The 19484-nt window shown below is 37.3% G+C and overlaps 3 protein-coding genes across 8 annotated transcripts; 1 reads left to right on the forward strand and 2 right to left on the reverse strand.

The window, feature by feature from the left end:
- Positions 1-310: 310 nt before the first annotated feature.
- Positions 311-2313, reverse strand: LOC147501175 (NAC domain-containing protein 2-like). The gene is made up of 3 exons (XM_086606205.1): positions 2061-2313; positions 1705-1979; positions 311-1062 (listed from the first exon to the last, which is right to left on the reverse strand). Exons 1-3 carry the CDS (start codon positions 2224-2226, stop codon positions 610-612), a joined length of 894 nt encoding a protein of 297 aa, XP_086462331.1. The 5' UTR covers positions 2227-2313; the 3' UTR covers positions 311-609.
- Positions 2314-4334: 2021 nt separating this feature from the next.
- Positions 4335-6087, reverse strand: LOC147501176 (uncharacterized). Of its 2 annotated transcripts, XM_086603775.1 has the most exons (4): positions 5924-6087; positions 5543-5663; positions 5277-5377; positions 4335-5177 (listed from the first exon to the last, which is right to left on the reverse strand). In XM_086603775.1, the coding sequence occupies exons 2-4, from the start codon at positions 5638-5640 to the stop codon at positions 4684-4686; spliced, it is 693 nt and encodes a 230-aa protein (XP_086459901.1). In that variant the 5' UTR covers positions 5641-5663; positions 5924-6087; the 3' UTR covers positions 4335-4683. The 2 variants fall into 2 exon arrangements, with proteins under 2 accessions (XP_086459901.1, XP_086459902.1); XM_086603776.1 differs by lacking the exon at positions 5924-6087 and having other exon boundaries at positions 5543-5902.
- Positions 6088-12933: 6846 nt separating this feature from the next.
- Positions 12934-19322, forward strand: LOC147501177 (uncharacterized). Of its 5 annotated transcripts, none has more exons than XM_086606208.1 (6): positions 12934-14549; positions 14788-15981; positions 16867-16942; positions 17110-17983; positions 18878-18943; positions 19122-19322. In XM_086606208.1, exons 1-2 carry the CDS (start codon positions 13204-13206, stop codon positions 15626-15628), a joined length of 2187 nt encoding a protein of 728 aa, XP_086462334.1. In that variant the 5' UTR covers positions 12934-13203; the 3' UTR covers positions 15629-15981; positions 16867-16942; positions 17110-17983; positions 18878-18943; positions 19122-19322. The 5 variants fall into 5 exon arrangements, with proteins under 5 accessions (XP_086462334.1, XP_086462333.1, XP_086462332.1 ...); XM_086606207.1 differs by having other exon boundaries at positions 16867-16932; positions 18878-18953; XM_086606206.1 differs by having other exon boundaries at positions 16867-16932.
- The last annotated feature ends 162 nt before the right edge of the window (positions 19323-19484 follow it).

A 19484-nucleotide genomic window follows, 5' to 3' on the forward strand; every position in this document is an offset into this window, starting at 1 on the left:
ATGAATGTGTAAATCTAATATTCAACTCTAACTAGAGTGGTCAACAATTGTGGCTGGGTTGGAATTTGATGGGCTTTTGAGTGGGCTTCGGTTGCAATTTTAAGTGGGTTTCAGTTGCAAAATTTTTAAAATCAATTTTACTACATGGATTGGGCTTTTGTTGGGTTTGCTTTCGTGGCTTGGTTAATTGGACAACTCTCAATTTCTATGAGCGTGCCCAAAATGCTAGTGTTAATTAATACAGATTGGGGTTTGCCTCAACCCAAAACTTTTCAAAAAAAAAAAGAATACCAATGTCATTGAGAAGGAATTGGCAAAAAGAAACAAAATACTGTATATACATATCTACACCTATTTGCAGGTGAACTTGAAACAATCACAATAACCAATAGATCCTAAGCTTAAATGATTTGAACTTTCAATCAAACCATAATTGTTTCTACATTTCTACCTATAACTCATGCTACGCTAACTGCTGTCTCATGTAAATGGCACACTCATAGACTTCCGTCTCATGTGCACCAACTGCTGGAGGATGCCACACAACCATACAACAACAGACGATATGTGGCAAAGGAATTCAAACTACATGAAAATGATCCGTGCAACTCAAAATGGCTTCTGTAAGTACATGAACATGTCCTGCAAAGGTGAGAGCTGATTGCTATCATAAGCGCTATTACCAAGACTATCCATGTTAATGTATGACATGTCGAGGGCCCTTTCCCAATCACTCCATCTTGGTTCACTTTGGACCTCCTTCTCACTAGGAAATTCAGTAGAAACAACTTGATCTGAGCAGCTTGAATCTGTATGTAATCGTGGAATTGATTCTGATGTGTCGAAATGTAGATAGTCAGTAACTGCTGATGATGGCACTGATTTTTGTTGCAGTTGAGGTGGTGGTGGTGGTGCCATGGTTACCATGTTTGTCGTAATTTCTGGCTTTTGATCTTGAGGTTCTGAGTAACTAAATGAAGGAGTAGACTTCTTGTCTACATTGAATTGCTTCTCTGCACTACCTTTCTTGTTGTAAATACGACATAACACCCAATCGTCAAGCTGCATTGCAAGAAGAAGTAATATATAAGCACTTGCTCAAAACCCAATTCCCTGCTAGTAAATAATCTAACGGAAGATTCTTGTGTCTCAGGTTTCATAATATTTTCATGAGATACATAACAAGTGCCACATGAATTTTCACCATAATACGCTTTTGATCAATTAGATCAATTCTAGTTGAACATCCTATCCACAAATCAATTTGACAAACTTATACTACAAATAAGTTGATAAAAAAAAACATGTTAAACTTACCTACTTCTAATTTAATATTGTATAGAATGTGTCGACAAGTCAAGAAACTGTATAATACTTGCTTATAATACCTAACCCGCCTAATAGCCTTTAAAACAATAATTCGGATGTGTAACTTCTACCGTTCTACGTCATCCGTATAAAGATATCATAATTTATTCTTTAGTTTGGTCACATAATAATAAAGTAATGGAACACAGAATTTGAATCTGATCCCTTAATTGGAAGTTTGAGGTATGCAATTCTAAAGTAGACCACGCCTAATCAACAATCCACCAGAACATTTCATTCAACTTTACACGTGCTAGAATCCCAGCAACTTTACATTTAGCTCTAATTAACATATTTCATAAATAAATAAATAAAATAGAAAAATAGAAAAATTACCCTTGAATTATTCTTCTTTCGAGCTGACCTATCAATCCCAGCAAGTCGATATTCATGCATGATCCAATTAGTTTTAATTCCTTTAGGTGCTTTTCCAGCATAAAACACCAAAGCCTTCTTAATTGCAATTGGTTTTGGAGTACCAATTGGTTTATCTGCACCTGTGGCCTTCCAATATCCTGATCCAGCTGCCCTATTTGGTCTCGACCCGTTCGGATACTTCCGGTCCCGTGGTGAGAAAAAATACCACTCCTTTTCACCATACACTGCCATTCCTGCTCCCAAGAAAAATAGTTGACATCATTAGAAGTTGAGTACAATTACGTAAATGCGCCAGAAAAGACTAACTAAAATACCTGGGAGCTGCCAAGGATCAAATTTGTAAAGATCAATTTCAGCAATGATTGGAACAGCAATGGAAAGAGAAGCACATTTACGACATAAGTAATGCATCACTAGCTCCTCATCTGTTGGATGGAATCTAAACCCTGGTGGCAACTCTAAATCTCCACCACCCTTCATTTTTACCAGTTTTGTTTCTTCTTTGTTACTTGCTGTGTGATATTGTGAGCTTGCTCTAAAGACGGCGCTTGAAACTTCAAAAACAAGAGAGAGAAGTGTATTTAAAGACCAAGTTTTATTAGACACGTGTCAACGTCGGCAAAAGAATCTACACGTGGGTGAGACTATCAGATAAGTTAGCTCTGACCGCAGCCGTATAAACAAGTGGCGCGCACCACGTGTCGATAGATAAGAAGTAAGATTGTGTCATTGCTTGCGTCATTGTTTTTGTAACTGTTTGGTAAGTCGGCTGGGACCAACGGTTGTGAAAGAACTGAGTTTGACGCGTGTTTGTTAAATTTTTTGTTTTTGTCCACGTGAGTTGAGAATGTACGGTGGATTATATATACACGTCGGTAGAATTGGTGTCCACCTAGATTTTGTGATGGACAGTCAATGACTATTCTTACTGCACGTTTGGTTTTGTTTGTGAAAATGAGGGGGGAGAAGTATCTGGTCCTTTGACTTTTGATCCAATGGCTCAGTATTCTTTTGTTTGGACGATGAGTCAGTGAATTCCACATCTTCATAGAAACTTCTTTGTTATTCTGTTCGGACATATACACATTTAAGATGATTTCAGATTATTTGGGGAAGGCTGCATTTGGGACTTGTGGAAAATGTTAGTCGACCCAAACTAGGTAGTTAGCTGAGGTCACCTTACATAGTCACGTAGATTCTAGAGGTCACCCGACAAAGTGAGCGTGCACAGATATCAGGTATGGAAAATGTGTTTAAACTTTAAAACCTTTAACAGTCTTCAAGTTAGCAGATATACAGGTTTTAGTGGTTTAGACATCCTCCTAGTCCTAGAAGCTTTTCTTTGTGTCCACAAAAATTTACTCTTCGATCATCATTGACATGAACAATAAAGTGCAATCAGAAAACATATAATTCATCCGAAAACAGGACACTTGACACAGTTACTTTGAGTCTTATCAATATGAGATGTCACCCTTGTTTCTGTGTGTAAAGTTTGGTGTAATTAACTTCAACTTTTATTGCATTTTATGAATGCAAAAGAATAAATGTCCAAACATTGTTATGCTGTACAGATGAAGTTTGTGCCACATCCCAGAAGAATGTATTTTCGCTTGGAAAATGACAGTACGCTTTACGTATGCATAGGGAAACTTCAGAAAAGACCCATGCCCAATTTCACATTTTGGATGGAAATTTCATTTTCAGTGGAAACTGTACATTGAGTCTTTGACCAAATTTTTTTTCCTTCAAGACGTTTATCCGTAATGAAGCGAGAGAATGTGTTTGGATAAGCAACTAAAGTAAATAATTGCAAACTTGTCACATCACAATTAGAACCTAATATTAAAGGATGTTTGCTTAGTTAAGAATTTTGGATTAATGTAGTGATCATGTAAAGTCTAGATGACTAGATCACCTAACTATATTACTTAGATAGTTGGATACTTTTAGATGTATGTATACCTTGTGGAATATTCGGAAGCCGCCTAGGACTATTCTCCATATGTGTAGAGAGTGTAAACATAAACTTTTACCTAATTAACAAGCAGTAAGGAGAAGATTGTGCTAATCTGGTATATTCTTTTGATCTCTACGAATGCTACCACTTATATAAAATCTCTCACAATCATACTTACTCATCTAACTTCTTTAAAGAAAACGGTGGGAGGAACAGTGAAATTCATCACGCCATTATTTTTTAATGCCATTTGTTTGTTTTATTTTTTATTTTGTTTTTTGCATGGGTAAAATAGTAGTTTCACATCTATAAATTAATGAAAATAAAAATAAAATCAGAAATTGTTAAAGAAAAAAAACAGTAAATTCATATATTATTTTTTTTTTTTTTTCCGATTTTGCCCCTTGCCAAACCCAAATTATATGCTATTTTTTTTTTTCGTTTTGATGCAAATTATATCTTTTGATGCTATCATTCTTATAATTCATGATTTCAACACGACCAAACACTTACGATGGGCTAGCTTAGTGCACGAGGTTCGGATCAGTGCACGCAGGGTTTAAGGAGGGTCAGAGTGTCAGATTTACATGAGAAAACATAAACAACTAATAATGTTACAGTCATGATGAACAGATAGATCTCCATTATATTTGAATCATCAATAAGATAAATGTCAGTCAACATAGGCATTGGTCGAGTAACTGGTACAACTAATCTGTGATTATCGTCATTGTACACTAATCAAAAAAATGTGTAAGTGTTTCTTTCATAAGACTCACAAACCTTATCACATATTGTTGGTGTCAATCAACTGAATAAAGTAATCCTCTTTCTCCATTAAATTAATCTCTCAAAACTAAATGTCTTCAAAACTTCCTCTGACACCGTTAAGAAAAATACTTGCATCACTTCTTGAGGCAGTTTACACTTGACAATCCGAGCACACAACATATCCATTTGTGGAGTTTGGTGTATAATCATCGTCTTGGCCGTTGGTAAACTTTGTTGTTGACATTACCTCCCTTCTTAGCAAACTTCGATGTTTTAGCCACCTTAATGTTATGAACAGTGCTATGATGCTTATAATGGTCTACCCTGCCATTTGCTGACACTGCATTTCTAGTTACATCAACTCTTATTCTGTGACTCCTAGGCCTTAAAGATTTCTGCAAATGAATTCTTCGCAATTGTCTTGACTGATGAGATTGTGACCGTGAAAGTTCTATGGATCGTCTTGAATGGCTATACGATGTACTTTCTTCTTTGTCACTTAAATAGTTTTCTTGATCGAATTTCCTTCTGTGATTTCTTCGCTGTCGTTTCAGCTTCTTCATATTATGACACAAGAACATGCATCCATACTCACATGCATAGCAGCATGATGCCAAACAAGCCCAGAGTATTTTGCACAAAGTTCTTCCAATGCAGTAACATATTCCAGTTTTATGTAACAGATAGAAGAACAAAAGAACTACATTATTAAGAAAAAGAAGAAAGGATATTAGTTAAGCTTCAAATCCTCTAAAGAATGGTTTGCAATTTGCACAAATTGTTGACCAAATGAACTTACCAATATAAACTAAAACCAGTACCATAAAAAACTTTAATAGATTGGCGACGCAAAAATTCTCGATGTAACAAATCAAATCCCATGTTGCTCCACATACCGAACTGAATGACAATCCAATAAATGAAAAAGGAAAAAGGAAACTGGTTATTTAAAGGACAACTGAATCTTATACATATATATATTGACATTAAGTCATTATCTACCATAGAGCTCATACATGTAACAAAGAAGTAAGCAGGAGAAAGGATTGTGAGAAGCAGGCTTACTTGCAAGACTTTCCGGAGAGGAAATCTATTGGTGATCCAAATAGTTTGCCCAGAACATTTCCAAATCCAGAGAAAAAAGAAGTGAATACGTTCCCCATTGAATCTTTAGTACACTAACTACCTGCGAGGTCATTCAAGAAATTAGAGGTTAATTACATTAAGCCATTGGTGCAGAAAGGCTAATTCATCATCATTTAAGATGCCATATATACATTGTAGACTTTCACGAAATACAAAAGTTCAATAAAATGTAAAGAAAAATCTGTTGCAAATTGTTTAAAATCAATGTATGAATTTGTAGTGAGAAATTCTCAATCATGGAAGTAAGACTAATGTTCAACTTAAAAATGTATTAGAGTTGAAGAATGAATTTGAACATACTAATTTAAATTCTCAATATGGTGAACCACTAAGAATTCATGCAAGCAATTGATCAAGTTATTCTATGAAAATAGGCAGAGGAAGCAGGGCGAAGGTAAGGAGGAGGATGGTACGTAGTAGTTAAATTGAAGTTGAACTAAACATAACTGCCTCCATTTCCAATCTTACTATGAGCCGGACTCATTTATATGGTTTAGGTCCGGCCCGATCCAAGCCTATAGTTATAGGACAGTGGAAAAATAAAAAATAATAAACTCTGTCCTTCTTCCCGGGTTTTAAACTCCAATAAAACCAAATTTTGGGTTTAATCTCCATGGTTAATACGTAACCAACATAAAAATTCCCTCATTACGTACTAACCTATATTTTTCTAAAATATCCAAACTGACTAAAATACCCCTCACACATAAAACCCTAGATTTCAAATTTATCTTCTCTCTTTCTTCTTGCTGCATTATCTATTCTTGTAAACCCTAGATATCCTGCAAAACCAAATTAAGATGACAAAACAACCGAAAAATAAGAGAGAAACACCCAACAAAACAAAAGAATCGAAAGTTTCCATGTCACAAACAAAAATGAAAGCAACTACCGATAAAAAGACGAAATCGAAGGAATTTTTTTTTTTTTTTTTTTTTTTTTTATGAAAATTTTATTGATATTGATAAAGAATTTTACAAATAATTAGGACAAGTGTGCAACAAGTTTAGCCATGAAGTCATTTCTAAATAGCAAATCCTATTTTTCTAAAACAAACTCGTTAGAACCAAATTTGTCATAATATTCGTCCATAACTTTTCAAGTCTCTTGAGCTCTCAATTGTTGTTCCAAGAAACCGAAAGTGTCGAAACTAAACGGAATGAAACAATCTTTGGTTAGTCGTGCAAGCTTTCCTCATGCTTCTCCATCTTCCCTCGTCGCCGCTCTCTTAGTTGTTTCCCCACCTCAAAGACTCCATTCCCAATCCCTACCAACGGAGAGGCTCGATTACATCAACACATGCATGTCTCCCCTCGGATTATTTGTATATCAATACATCCGCGGGAGTGTAGATCGTCCCTCATTCGGATCGGAGAAAATTCACGGGAGCCTCTCCTTCTTCACTTGTACCCGACCTCCAAAATGCATCACATAAAATATCTCGACATGATCATATTGGTATTTGAAACCCTGGAAAATATCTACGATTAATCTTTGCATGGTCCCCGAAAGCATCTAGCCTACTCTTTTTGCAAACAAGGCATAGACCACCATCGAGTACAAAGGAATCATGAGAGGCGGTACAGGAGAATAGAACGATACTCCACCGATGACATCTGTTGTCCAAGTCCCTCCATCGAATAACAAGTAGAAAATCTTTTGTGTGTTCGACCGCAAGCATCAATGATCGCCGACGGCGGCGGATAACACAAACTCCCTCTCAAGACCGGCAAAGAACAATCTTACTATAGAACGCTTCGCCAAAACTTTTTGTGGTTTTGAGGGGGCGGTAGCATTCGACCACGTAGGCGAGGTTAAAATTGGGTAGACAAAGACTCAATGCATCGCTAGCAACATCAAGAATCTCATCCAAAGGCACTCGCCCATAACTCCTAAGAATGTGGTTCTGAAGCTTAGAAGTCTGACAACGGGAGGGCACAAAAGCAAAAGTAAATACATCAGTGGCACAATAAATACCTAACCCACCCAGACGTAATGGGAGTGTCGATAAACGCCACTGTAAATCATCAAAGTTAGGACCATCATAAACCACAATACCCTGGAGAACACTACGAAGATGCCGATCAAAAGTCTTAGATGCCTCTTTAAAAAGGGATCGTGGACAAATACGAATCGCAAATACCAAGTTAGAGAGCCCAGCACAAGCACGTAAGAGAGCTAACTCACACTGTGGATAGTCTAATGTAGCTAAACAGTCCATCAAAGTCACAACATTTTCAACACGCTTGCAAGCAAGGCCCCTAACAAAGGATGGATCAGTGCTGACTGCACCTCCAAGCAACCTGACTCCCTACTAAGGACAGGACAAATCTGAAGGAAAGAGACCAGGAGTGGAGCGACGTGGATCCAATGATGGCCAAAATAGCTTAGTTAGTTTTAGCCACATTAAGAACTAACCCATAAGAAGGTCCTTCTTCCTGAATCATACCCAAAGCTGTCGCCACCTGTTCTGTATCTCCAATCAGAGTCCCATCATCTAGATATCAAGCATGTAACAACAACTGACAACTGGACTAGATCCGCAGAATCAAGGGATGCAACACCAGTGCACATAGAAAGGGACCCAAATGGTCACCTTGCTGGACCCCAGTAGCAGACCATATGTAGCTATCCCCCATATATAACCTCGCAGGTTGGCAATACAAGTACTCAACCCAAGGGGCAATAGCTGGGCAACGGATACGAACCTCTCTCAACATAGTAGTCCGATCAACCATGTTAAAAACATTCTGAAAATCTACAAGCAAAGATCGAAAGAGAGTCGCATCCATTGTTAGCATACACTATCGCGGTTGACGGTGATGCAAAATCACTACGCACCACCGAAAAACCAACCCATCGCGAAAATCCCCGCAAGCATCCTACCACATCTTGGGAAACTCCTTTCATAGCAATCTTGGAGACCAAGTGACGCCAAACTATCCCACAGCTATAGGACAAATACTATTATCCAGCTTGAGAAGTGGAGTAAGCGGAGCATTCGCAATGAATTACGCTAACGGCTGTGGACATCGTCCCTATAACCAAAGATTCACCACCGGGGTCAATGCATCTAGCAAATCGGGACGATATAGGCGGGGCAAAGACCACTCATGGCATCCAACAAATGCTGAGCTCGAAGACCATCACGACCACAAGAAGTACCCTCCAGAAATGACCTAATACATGACAATAGGGCATCTCTCTCTACCACTAAAGGAGGCTCAGCAAAAGAAACAATCGGTCTCACAGGTGGTTTTCGCATCGGGTGTTTCTCCTCTAATGCACATATAGTCTCAGCAGTATTGGAGGCAACTCCTGCTGATGATAACATTTTGACCGCCACAGCAAAATGTCCATCAGCAACTTTCTGTAAGCAGCGACGCGCATTCTGAGTGGAGGCAGATTTCCTGATCGACTGGACTAAAGGAGACTCTATTACAGACTCTAAGAGACGAAACATCCCGTCAGGCTCATTCCATGTCGCCAAAGCATAGAGAATCTATTTTTGTTGGAAGTTTTTCCTAGTGCCAGAACGACGTTCCTGACAATTTTGTGGTCGGAAAAACTTGCAGAGTGCAACGCGGCAAGAGGAGGAGACGAACCCAACGCATAACTGAGCTAGGATCAGTTGTAATATCCCAGAGAGCCGATTTTAGTGCACCCAAAAATGTCAATCGACAAGCACGTGGTATACTTTTCACGGTTTGGAAAGGTATACGAAATGCATTATCCAGTAATTTCTTATCAAGAGAAGAAGGGACAACAAGCGGATCAGGGGTATCACCACCACCCCTTTGTGTCGTGGATGCAAGATCTGTAGTGTCGGGCTTAGGAGGCGGCTATGGTATACCCACAATAAAACATGGGGATTCCCCATTCTCCATCAAAATAGGTGGTGGTATGATAGCATCTGGATGACGACATGGTATACCAAGTGCGTGGATACCTAGACAACGCCCACACATCCATTTGTCTATAGACTTTGGGGAATTCTCTAATAACAAATACAAACCACAATCATCCTTAAGTTCATCCGGTACCTTATTAATACTTAACTGACAACATACGTGTTGTTTATCAAAATGTTGTTTATCAAAATCCATGCGAAAAGGGCAATGAAAGTTTCTTAGGGAATAGTAAAACCATTATCGTTAACCCCATTAGTGCATCCACGAATGGCAAAACCTATCCTCCTAAAACAAATCGTTAGAAAAGGGCAATGAACATAACAATCTTTCTTAAGAGGACCAAAGTCAAAACAAGGAATGAAACAATCTTTGGTTAGCTCTACAACATCGGTTTTTTTTGTTTTTTTTTTTTTTGTAAATAAACAAAATCTAAGGTGAGAATCATATTTTTAAAAAAATTGTTTGTAAATACAATTTTTTATGAGAATTTATATTTTTATATATGCAAATGCCTAATTTATATATGTATGAATTTGTAAATTACATATATGGTTTCGTATTTAAACATATTTTAAGTTGTCTGAAATTGATATTAGTTGACACTCTGTAGTTGATATGAAGTTCACACTCTGTAGTTGATATGAAGATTTTAATTTGTATCATATTTACATAGCCTGTGCAAATTTGAATGTAAATTCATATTTCTATGTGAATGTAAATTTACATATGTATGCTTGCTTTTATCAGTACTGTTTTGGTTACAATAATAACTATGTAAATTTATATTTTCGTATGTTTACTTGCATAGCTGAATTTGTCGTGTAAATTTGTATTTTCATATATGTGAAAGTAAATTTTGAAATGTCAATTTAACAGACTTATTTATTATTTTCCCCTTTATTGCAATAGGAGGTAAAACCTACTAGCTCTACCAAGGTGTTTTGTTATACTGTTTTGCCTATGCTAGCACTTTTTCAATAGTTCAAATGAAGAATTAAAGATGTTCAGATCGCCAAGGCGAAAGAAACTCTTTTTGGACAAATTTTTTATAGTTTTTGTTGAAGGACATTGGAGAGACTGAGTTGAATGGGGAGGAAGAGGCAAATAGACTGGGAAAACCTAATTCGATGTACAACTTAAAGGAAAGGAATATGATACATAAAACATCTGATATCTATGTGGTGGACACTAAGAAAACATTTCAAAGAAAGAATATCATGAAATGATGTGTTGTGTTTTATTGGTGGTCTGGTGGATCACTTTGGGATACTAATTTTGTTTGAATTAAGGACGTAAATCTTTCATCTTTTATGTAATGTCAGTTTGTCTTTGGATTATGAATGTAACTTTTGGATACTAATTTTGTTTGAATTCTGGATGTAATGGAAAAAATGAGCCTGATGCGTTTGTCAGATTTCCATAGCCATGTCAGAAAAAAATTTATCAGAATTCATATTTGCATATGTAAGTTCAGATTTGCATAGACTGTGTCGCCTGTTAGATGACAAAAAAAAACGTTTGTGAAAATCCATGTGTATATGTAAATTCATATTTTCATATATGTATTCATATTTACATAACTTGTGTCACCTGTCAGATGTCAGAAAAAATGTATATGAAATTTCATATTTGCAAATGAAAATATGAATTTTCATTGCATAGCCTGTGTCACCTTTCAGAACTCAGATGTTAAAAAAAACGTCTATGAAAATTCAGTGATATTGCTATGTAGTTTTAAGTTTGCATAATATAAGGTCATCACATACAAAAAAAATGCGAGGGTTTGAGCATTTGGTTTGGGTGAAAGTTGTATGATTACAATGGTGATTCATGAGTCGTATTTGTTATTCATCTTTGTGGAAATAAATGTAGTCCAATGTCAGAAAGAAAATGTTATTGTAAACCGTACTTTTTTCATTTTTTCAATAGCCATTATCCATCTTGAACAAAAAGAACTCCTACATCACATCTTATGCTGGTTAAAATTTTCATAGGTTAATCTTTTGTGTAATTAAGATTTTCATAGCATATGTCCGATATTAGAATTGTTTTATTTTAGTAATCTACTATGAAAATCTAAATTTTTATATATAAATATAATTTTGCATAGGTTAAACAACTATGAAAATTCATAGGTTATTTAAGTTTTTACCGACATGTTTAGTTTAAAAAACTAATATGTAAAAATATATTTCCATACGTTTTTTCATTAGGCTTGTTTTGTTTCACAAATAATTATACTATGTAAACTTAAAATTTCATATGTAAATTCAACTTTTCATATATCAAACTACTCTGTAAAATTAAATTTGCATATGTAAATTCAAATTGTCACATGTCACACTACTATGTAAATTTAAATTTCCACATGAAAATTAGAAGTCGAGTTTGTTCGGATTTTAAAGTTGGTACGGTGCAAATGGCTAGTTCATTCCTGGAATTGAAAACATCTTGTGTTTTAGAAATGGAAAGTATCCACCAATGAACAAATTGAATATGGTAGTAGTAGGCTCATGGCCTCTTCCAATCACGATGTCCTTCATCCATCAACCCTTGTCTCGCCCAAAGCAATTAATGAAAATAGTATAATAGTTGGCTCATGGCCCCCTAACGCTCAGTGCACCCACCCCCCATCCCACGATGCCTTAACGCGCCTGCAACGCTATCCCTCGACGCCGGTGCGCCCAAACCCCTACTCATGTTTCCAGGCCATAAAGGTTCACCCATAGTGAAGGCCCAGACCCAGTAACGTTTGTTGATCAAACCCACAATCCCGTAGAGAATGTTATTTTGTTGGCCCATAAGCCCGTAGAGAAATAGGCCCATAAACAGACCCAACAGCTAATATTGACTTTGTTGGGAAGGGAAGTTTTGGATGTTGATTGTTTCATCAAGTTGGATGAACCAGTTTGAAGGAAGGTTGGATCCACCACGCCATAAGATGGAAGGAAGATTTGTAGCCGCCAGATGGGGAGACTTGTGGCCCCACACTGCTCTTTTTTATAGAATAGATAATGAGTCTAGAGACATTTTCTCAGTTGAGTGTTGGTGAGTATACTATGACTACTATTCTTTTTTTTCCGATAATACCATGAGTGCTATTCAAAAGCTGGGTTTTGGCTCACAACAAGAAAAGAGAGTTGGGTTTTGAATACATGACTCAGGTACTTGTTATAATTACCCATTACTTTACTGTGTTTCATTTCTATTTCTATGTTAGCGTTTTTGTTGTGTAAATATTTTAGCTTTGTCACTTTTATATTGTTATATATTGGTCGGAACTTTAGCACTATAAATAACTATTAATATTTTTTGGGTTTTTTTTTTAATTTTTAGTATTATCCGATCGGGTTGGTCGGGTTAGGATTCGGATATTGGGGTTCGGATTCGCTCTCATCTTCCTCCTCCTCTCATCTCTTACCCTTGCTACGCTCACTTCGCCACTGCTATGCAGTAATTCTAGTTAGTGTTATCCGATCAGGTCATTCAGGTTCGGATAGAAGATTTCGGATTTGGGTTTGGGTTTGGGTTTGGATATTGTCAAACTATTCGGGTTCGGATTCGCGACCCAAACCCGACCCGTTCCCTGCGCTAGTTGCTCATTTCTTTTCTTCACTGACTCACTCACTCTCTCTCTCTCTCGCTGAGATTAAAGAAAGAAAACTGAGCATGACAGTGGCAGCAGACCCTGAAGAAGGAAAACAAGAAGAAATCGAAAATGAAGAACCACTTGACTCTGAAGAAGAAGAAGAAGAAAGTGAAGACCTACAAGCACTACTTGACGCTGAAAAAGAAGATGAAGAAAATGAAGAACCTTTTGACTCTGAAGAAGAAGAAGAAGAAATCGAAATATTAGACGACCTGCTACAGGAATTGCGGGAAAAGAGTGGAGTGTTTTTCGCAAAGCTCCCAAGGGAGACAATATTCAACAACATTTTCCCTCGGATACCGCTCAAGTCACTCTCTCAATGCAGATGGGTGTGCAAAACCTGGTACCGTTTAATCCGCCACCCTCGTTTCGCACAAATTCAATATGAAATGGCAATTCAAAACCGCTACTCCCCATGTCTTGTCTTTTCTGACTATTCTCTCAACTGTTGTCATGAGTTTCAATTCATTGATCATCAGTTTTTTGACAATCATCTCCAAACTTCAGTCGTTGAATGCTTTCATTTAAATGGACCTGATTGGTATCCTCAAATTATAGGTTTTGTTAATGGATTGCTTTGTCTTGGGGAAGATCACTCGCGTACTCAAAACAGTACCAAGTACGTTGTCTATAATCCGATCACTGGAGAACAGACTGAACTCCCGCGCTGCAGTTGTATATTTATGGATATTGATTTTGCTGCTTTTGGCTATGATTCGGCCACTAATGAATACAAAGTTATTCGTATTCGTAACGACCAATATGGGGCTGAGGTTTTTACTTTGGGTACAACTAGGTGGAGAAGAATACAAGGCCATGTTCCAACCATTACCAACAACTGCCCATATAGTCTGCTTGTGAATGGAAATCTTCATTGGATTTCATATGAACCGGATGAGCCCTTAGCTATCGTTGCTTTCAATGTGGCTTCAGAGAAATTCCATAAATTCGAATCTCCTCCTTTTTTTATGCCAGAATTCAATGTTAAGAAAATCCGTTTGCAAGTGATAGAAGAACAACTCTGTTTTATTTTTGAGAAAACATTGGATCAGTTCGAGATATGGGTGATGAAAGACTATGATATGCAGGGATCTTGGACCAAGGAATACAATTTTGATGCACAAGTGACAAAGTGTCTTTTGTATGGATTTGACTACTCTCGTGTTGCTTACTACAATGTCATAAAATTGGTGAACGGTGAATTTCTCGTCCAATATGGACCAAACGACATCGCTTACTATGACACCGAGCAACAAAGTTGTAGGCCTATCATATTGCAGACTCCCAATGATTGCTATTATCTTTTTCTGGTGTTCCTAGTGGGCAGCCTCTTTTCACCCAAGAATGTTGGTAGATTGGCGATGAGGTACTAAAGTCTAATTTCCATGATTCTCACATTTATTCTAGACTACCTGTCTTATATATGTATATATTCTTTTTGGATACTTTAGTATGTTTTATCAAGAGTTATTGAATTTTGAACCCTCTCTGGTAATGTGATTTTTTAAGTTTTGAAAGTAAGTGAATTATACTCGGCTGCTTATTATGTTTGTGATGATACATTTTGGAAACATTGACAATATGTTATTTCTTAATTTCTGCAGCACCCAAATGCGAATAACAGAGCATGAGAAAGAAGAAGAAAGTGTGAAGGATGAAGAGGGAGAAGAAATCGACCTACGAGTTTTGCAGGAAATGAGTGGGGAGTTATTTTCAAAGCTTCCAAGTGACATTATCCTTCACATTTTGTGTCGAATACCAATAAAATCCCTATCCTCTCAATGCAGATGGGTATGTAGAACCTGGTTCAATTTAATCTGCCATCCTCGCTTCGCTGAAATTCATTATGAATGGGAAATCCAAAATTGTTGTTCCCCTTGTGTTGTTCTACACGATTCTGGGGGCAATTTTGGCTTGGTTGATCATCAAGTCTTTGATAATCTTGAAACTTCAGCACCGGTCCACTATCTTGAATTTCTTAGGGAACCTGAATTTGTAGAGAGGCTTGAAGTAATTGGTTCTGTCAATGGATTGCTTTGTTTTTCAGAAGAGTTCTACCGGTGTTCTTATCCTGTATTTTACTACGTCTGTAATCCAATTACTGGAGAGAACCTCTCGCTCCCAAGAGCCAGTGAACTGTTACGGGTTACTGCGTGTGGTTTTGGCTTTGATTCAATTACTAACGAGTACAAAGTCTGCCGTTTCTACTATGACCGGAAAGGGGGTGAGGTTTTTACTTTGGGTTCAAGCAGGTGGAGATGGATAGAAAACAGTCTTCCAAGGAGTACTTACGGTCGCGGTAAGCATGTGAATAATCATCTTCACTGGACCTCGAGGGGACATGGTGAATCCTTCACTATTGTTGCTTTTGATATGGCTGCAGAGGAAATCCATGAAATCGGACCTCCTCCTTTACTGGGCTTAGACAATGTTGTTTTGGGATGAGATTTGTGCTTGTTTTTGGGAGTCATAAAAGAGCGCCTCTGTCTTTTTTGTGATAGAGAGTTGGATCACAGTTACTATGAGATATGGGTGATGAAAGAATATGGAGTGCATGGTTCTTGGGCTAAGGAATACTTGTTCCCCAAAGTAGCACGATTTTGGTCCTTCAATTCCTTCTCGCTGTTTCAGTTATGGAACGATGAATTTCTGGTGCCAGACAGTAATAATCTGGGGTATTATGACCTCAAGGAAGAAACTTGTAGACCTATCGTGGTGGAAGTAAATGGTTCATTTAGCTCGATTTTCCTAGTGGGGAGCCTCTTTTCGCCCAAAAATGTCGGCAGATTAGCAAGGAGGTAAGTCTTCTTGTGTCGTTGTGTGCGAGTGTGTTTATGTTTTTGTTTTCATTTTTTGTGGGTCAATTTACACGATAATGAAAAGGTGGACTTTCCAAGATTATAAATTAATCCTATAAATTATAATGGTAATTTTTTTGTTTTCTTGAATTTTGGTTGATCCACCAAAGGTTAATTTTTAAAATCTCTCTATGGTTGCTCCTTTTCATGTTCTGAAGTATTTCTCGTCTGCTTGAATGTCATATGGTTATGGGGATTATGGAAATTTTTTGTTTTCAAACATCATTCAGAATTTTTGAATTTGTTTGTTGCTAATGTTAATCGGGATGGATGAGTCGTGCTGGGCCTAGTATTAGCCATGATCCCAAGTGATTTATCTTCTGGGAGTGTCATATAAAAAGTTTGTACTTTTGGAAACATATTCACTTTTTTAGGGGTGCATGGTGATCATTGTTGGGGCAGGTGGTGTTGTTCTAATGCTAGTGGTTTGGAGGAGGGGTTGTGGTGCAAGTGCAAGATGTTTTTAATTTTGATATCTATATTCATCATCTTCTTGAGGAGTTTGTAATCATTAGTTCTATATTGCATTGTTAAGCCCAGCTGCTCAACACAGTTAATTGTGTGAAAACTGTTTGGATGAACTGCTTGTTTTACGAAATTAAGTATCACCTGTCCCTTGATTAGCAATTGTTGTGTGTAACTGATCAGACCTAGGACCTATATGGTTATGGAGTCATTTCAATACAATATTTATATCCTTCTTCAATCAAAATTATTGAGGAACTGAGGAAGGAACTGTAGCTTTCTGTTTTAGTATTTCCTTCTATGTTAATTCGTTCCTTGCAGCATCTGAGCTGTCACTGAATTACTGTATCATTGTTTCAGGGGTATTGGATGCTGATCTTCTGTGGCCAATGTAACGATGGTAATTTGAGCTGTAACATCCTTGAGGTTATCCCATGTCCGTTTTCTGCTACACAGTTTTTTTGGTGTAGTTTTAATTTTCACAGCTTGTCAGTGATGAATTGATGATACAGAATCTAGATGTCATACTTTAATGATGTTCTTCACGTATTTGTGGAGGTGGCTGTACATTTACTGATTTACAGGTTTGGTTTGTTGATGTAGCTGCGGAAACTTGAGGTGAAGCTGAAGCAGTTTGCAAAGTTGGAACTGTTTAAAGGACATGAGCTGGCGGAGAAGGGTATTGGCTTGCAGCGGAACGTGTTCGCATTGGAACAACTGGATATGTACCTCCTAGAGCCAATAGTACTACTAGGTTCAAACGAATTTTCGTCAGTGATCTCATGTAACAAAAGAGAGATTTATCCATTCATAATTTATAACATTCTTTCTACTTTGATTCAATTACTAATGAGTACAAAGTCTGCCGTTTCTACTATGACCGGAAAGGGGGTGAGGTTTTTACTTTGGGTTCAAGCAGGTGGAGATGGATAGAAAACAGTCTTCCAAGGAGTACTTACGGTAACGGTAAGCATGTGAATAATCATCTTCACTGGACCTCTAGGGGACATGGTGAATCCTTCACTATTGTTGCTTTTGATATGGCTGCAGAGGAAATCCATGAAATCGGACTTCCTCCTTTACTGGGCTTAGACAATGTTGTTTTGGGACGAGATATATGCTATTTTTTGGGAGTCATAAATGAGCGCCTCTGTCTTTTTTGTGATAGAAAGTTGGATCACAGTTACTATGAGATATGGGTGATGAAAGAATACGGAGTGCATGGTTCTTGGGCTAAGGAATACTTGTTCAACACCAAAGTAGCATCATTTTGGTCCTTTGATTCCTTCTCGCTGTTTAAGTTATGGAACGATGAATTTCTGGTGCCAGATACTCCAGGCAGTAGTAGTCTGGGGTATTATGCCCTCAAGGAAGAAACTTGTAGACCTATTGTGGTGGAAGTAAATGGTTCATTTAGCTCGATTTTCCTAGTGGGGAGCCTCTTTTCGCCCAAAAATGTCGGCAGATTAGCAAGGAGGTAAGTCTTCTTGTGTCGTTGTGTGTGAGTGTGTTTATGTTTTTGTTTTCATTTTTTGTGGGTCAATTTACACGATAATGAAAAGGTGGACTTTCCAAGATTATAAATTAATCCTATAAATTATAATGGTAATTTTTTTGTTTTCTTGAATTTTGGTTGATCCACCAAAGGTTAATTTTTAAAATCTCTCTATGGTTAGAGCTCCTTTTCATGTTCTGAAGTATTTCTCGTCTGCTTGAATGTCTTATGGTTATGGGGATTATGGAAAGTTTTTGTTTTCAAACATCATTCAGAATTTTTGAATTTGTTTGTTGCTAATGTTAATCAGGATGGATGAGTCGTGCTGGGCCTAGTATTAGCCATGATCCCAAGTGATTTATCTTCTGGGAGTGTCATATAAAAAGTTTGTACTTTTGGAAACATATTCACTTTTTTAGGGGTGCATGGTGATCATTGTTGGGGAAGGTGGTGTTGTTCTAATGCTAGTGGTTTGGAGGAGGGGTTGTGGGCAAGTGCAAGATGTTTTAATTTTGATATCTATATTCATCATCTTCTTGAGGAGTTTGTAATCATTAGTTCTATATTGCATTGTTAAGCCCAGCTGCTCAACACAGTTAATTGTGTGAAAACTGTTTGGATGAACTGCTTGTTTTACGAAATTAAGTATCATCTGCCCCTTGATTAGCAATTGTTGCGTGTAACTGATCAGACATTCAGACCTAAGACCTATATGGTTATGGAGTCATTTCAATACAATATTTATATCCTTCTTCAATCAAAATTATTGAGGAACTGAGGAAGGAACTGTAGCTTTCTGTTTTAGTATTTCCTTCTATGTTAATTCGTTCCTTGCAGCATCTGAGCTGTCACTGAATTACCGTATCGTTGTTTCAGGGGCATTGGATGCTGATCTTCTGTGGCCAATGTAATGATGGTAATTTGAGCTGTAACATCCTTGAGGTTATCCCATGTCCGTTTTCTGCTACATAGTTTTTTTGGTGTAGTTTTAATTTTCACAGCTTGTCAGTGATGAATTGATGATACAGAATCTAGAAGTCATACTTTAATGATGTTCTTCATCGTATTTGTGGAGGTGGCGGTACATTTACTCATTTACAGGTTTGGTTTGTTGATGTAGCTGCGGAAACTTGAGGTGAAGCTGAAGCAGTTTGCAAAGTTGGAACTGTTTAAAGGACATGAGCTGGCGGAGAAGGGTATTGGCTTGCAGCGGAACGTGTTCGCATTGGAATGTAACAAAAGAGAGATTTATCCATTCATAATTTATAACATTCTTTCTACTTTGCTTAAACAAATTGGAGCAATTTAATGCATCCTCAAATCAAAGAATCTAGGACATTTTTTGGCGAAATTCGATCCTACTGAATAAGGGATAAAAAAATGGGCAATTTCTATTTGACGGTTGCGTATGCAACCTTCAGGCAATAGTCATTACACATTATCATTTATGCAAGCAACCATTTTTTGTTTTTCATTTCTCACT

The sequence above is a fragment of the Coptis chinensis genome, chromosome 4 (genome assembly GCF_015680905.1).
Source record: "Coptis chinensis isolate HL-2020 chromosome 4, ASM1568090v1, whole genome shotgun sequence".
NCBI classification, from domain to species: domain Eukaryota; kingdom Viridiplantae; phylum Streptophyta; class Magnoliopsida; order Ranunculales; family Ranunculaceae; genus Coptis; species Coptis chinensis.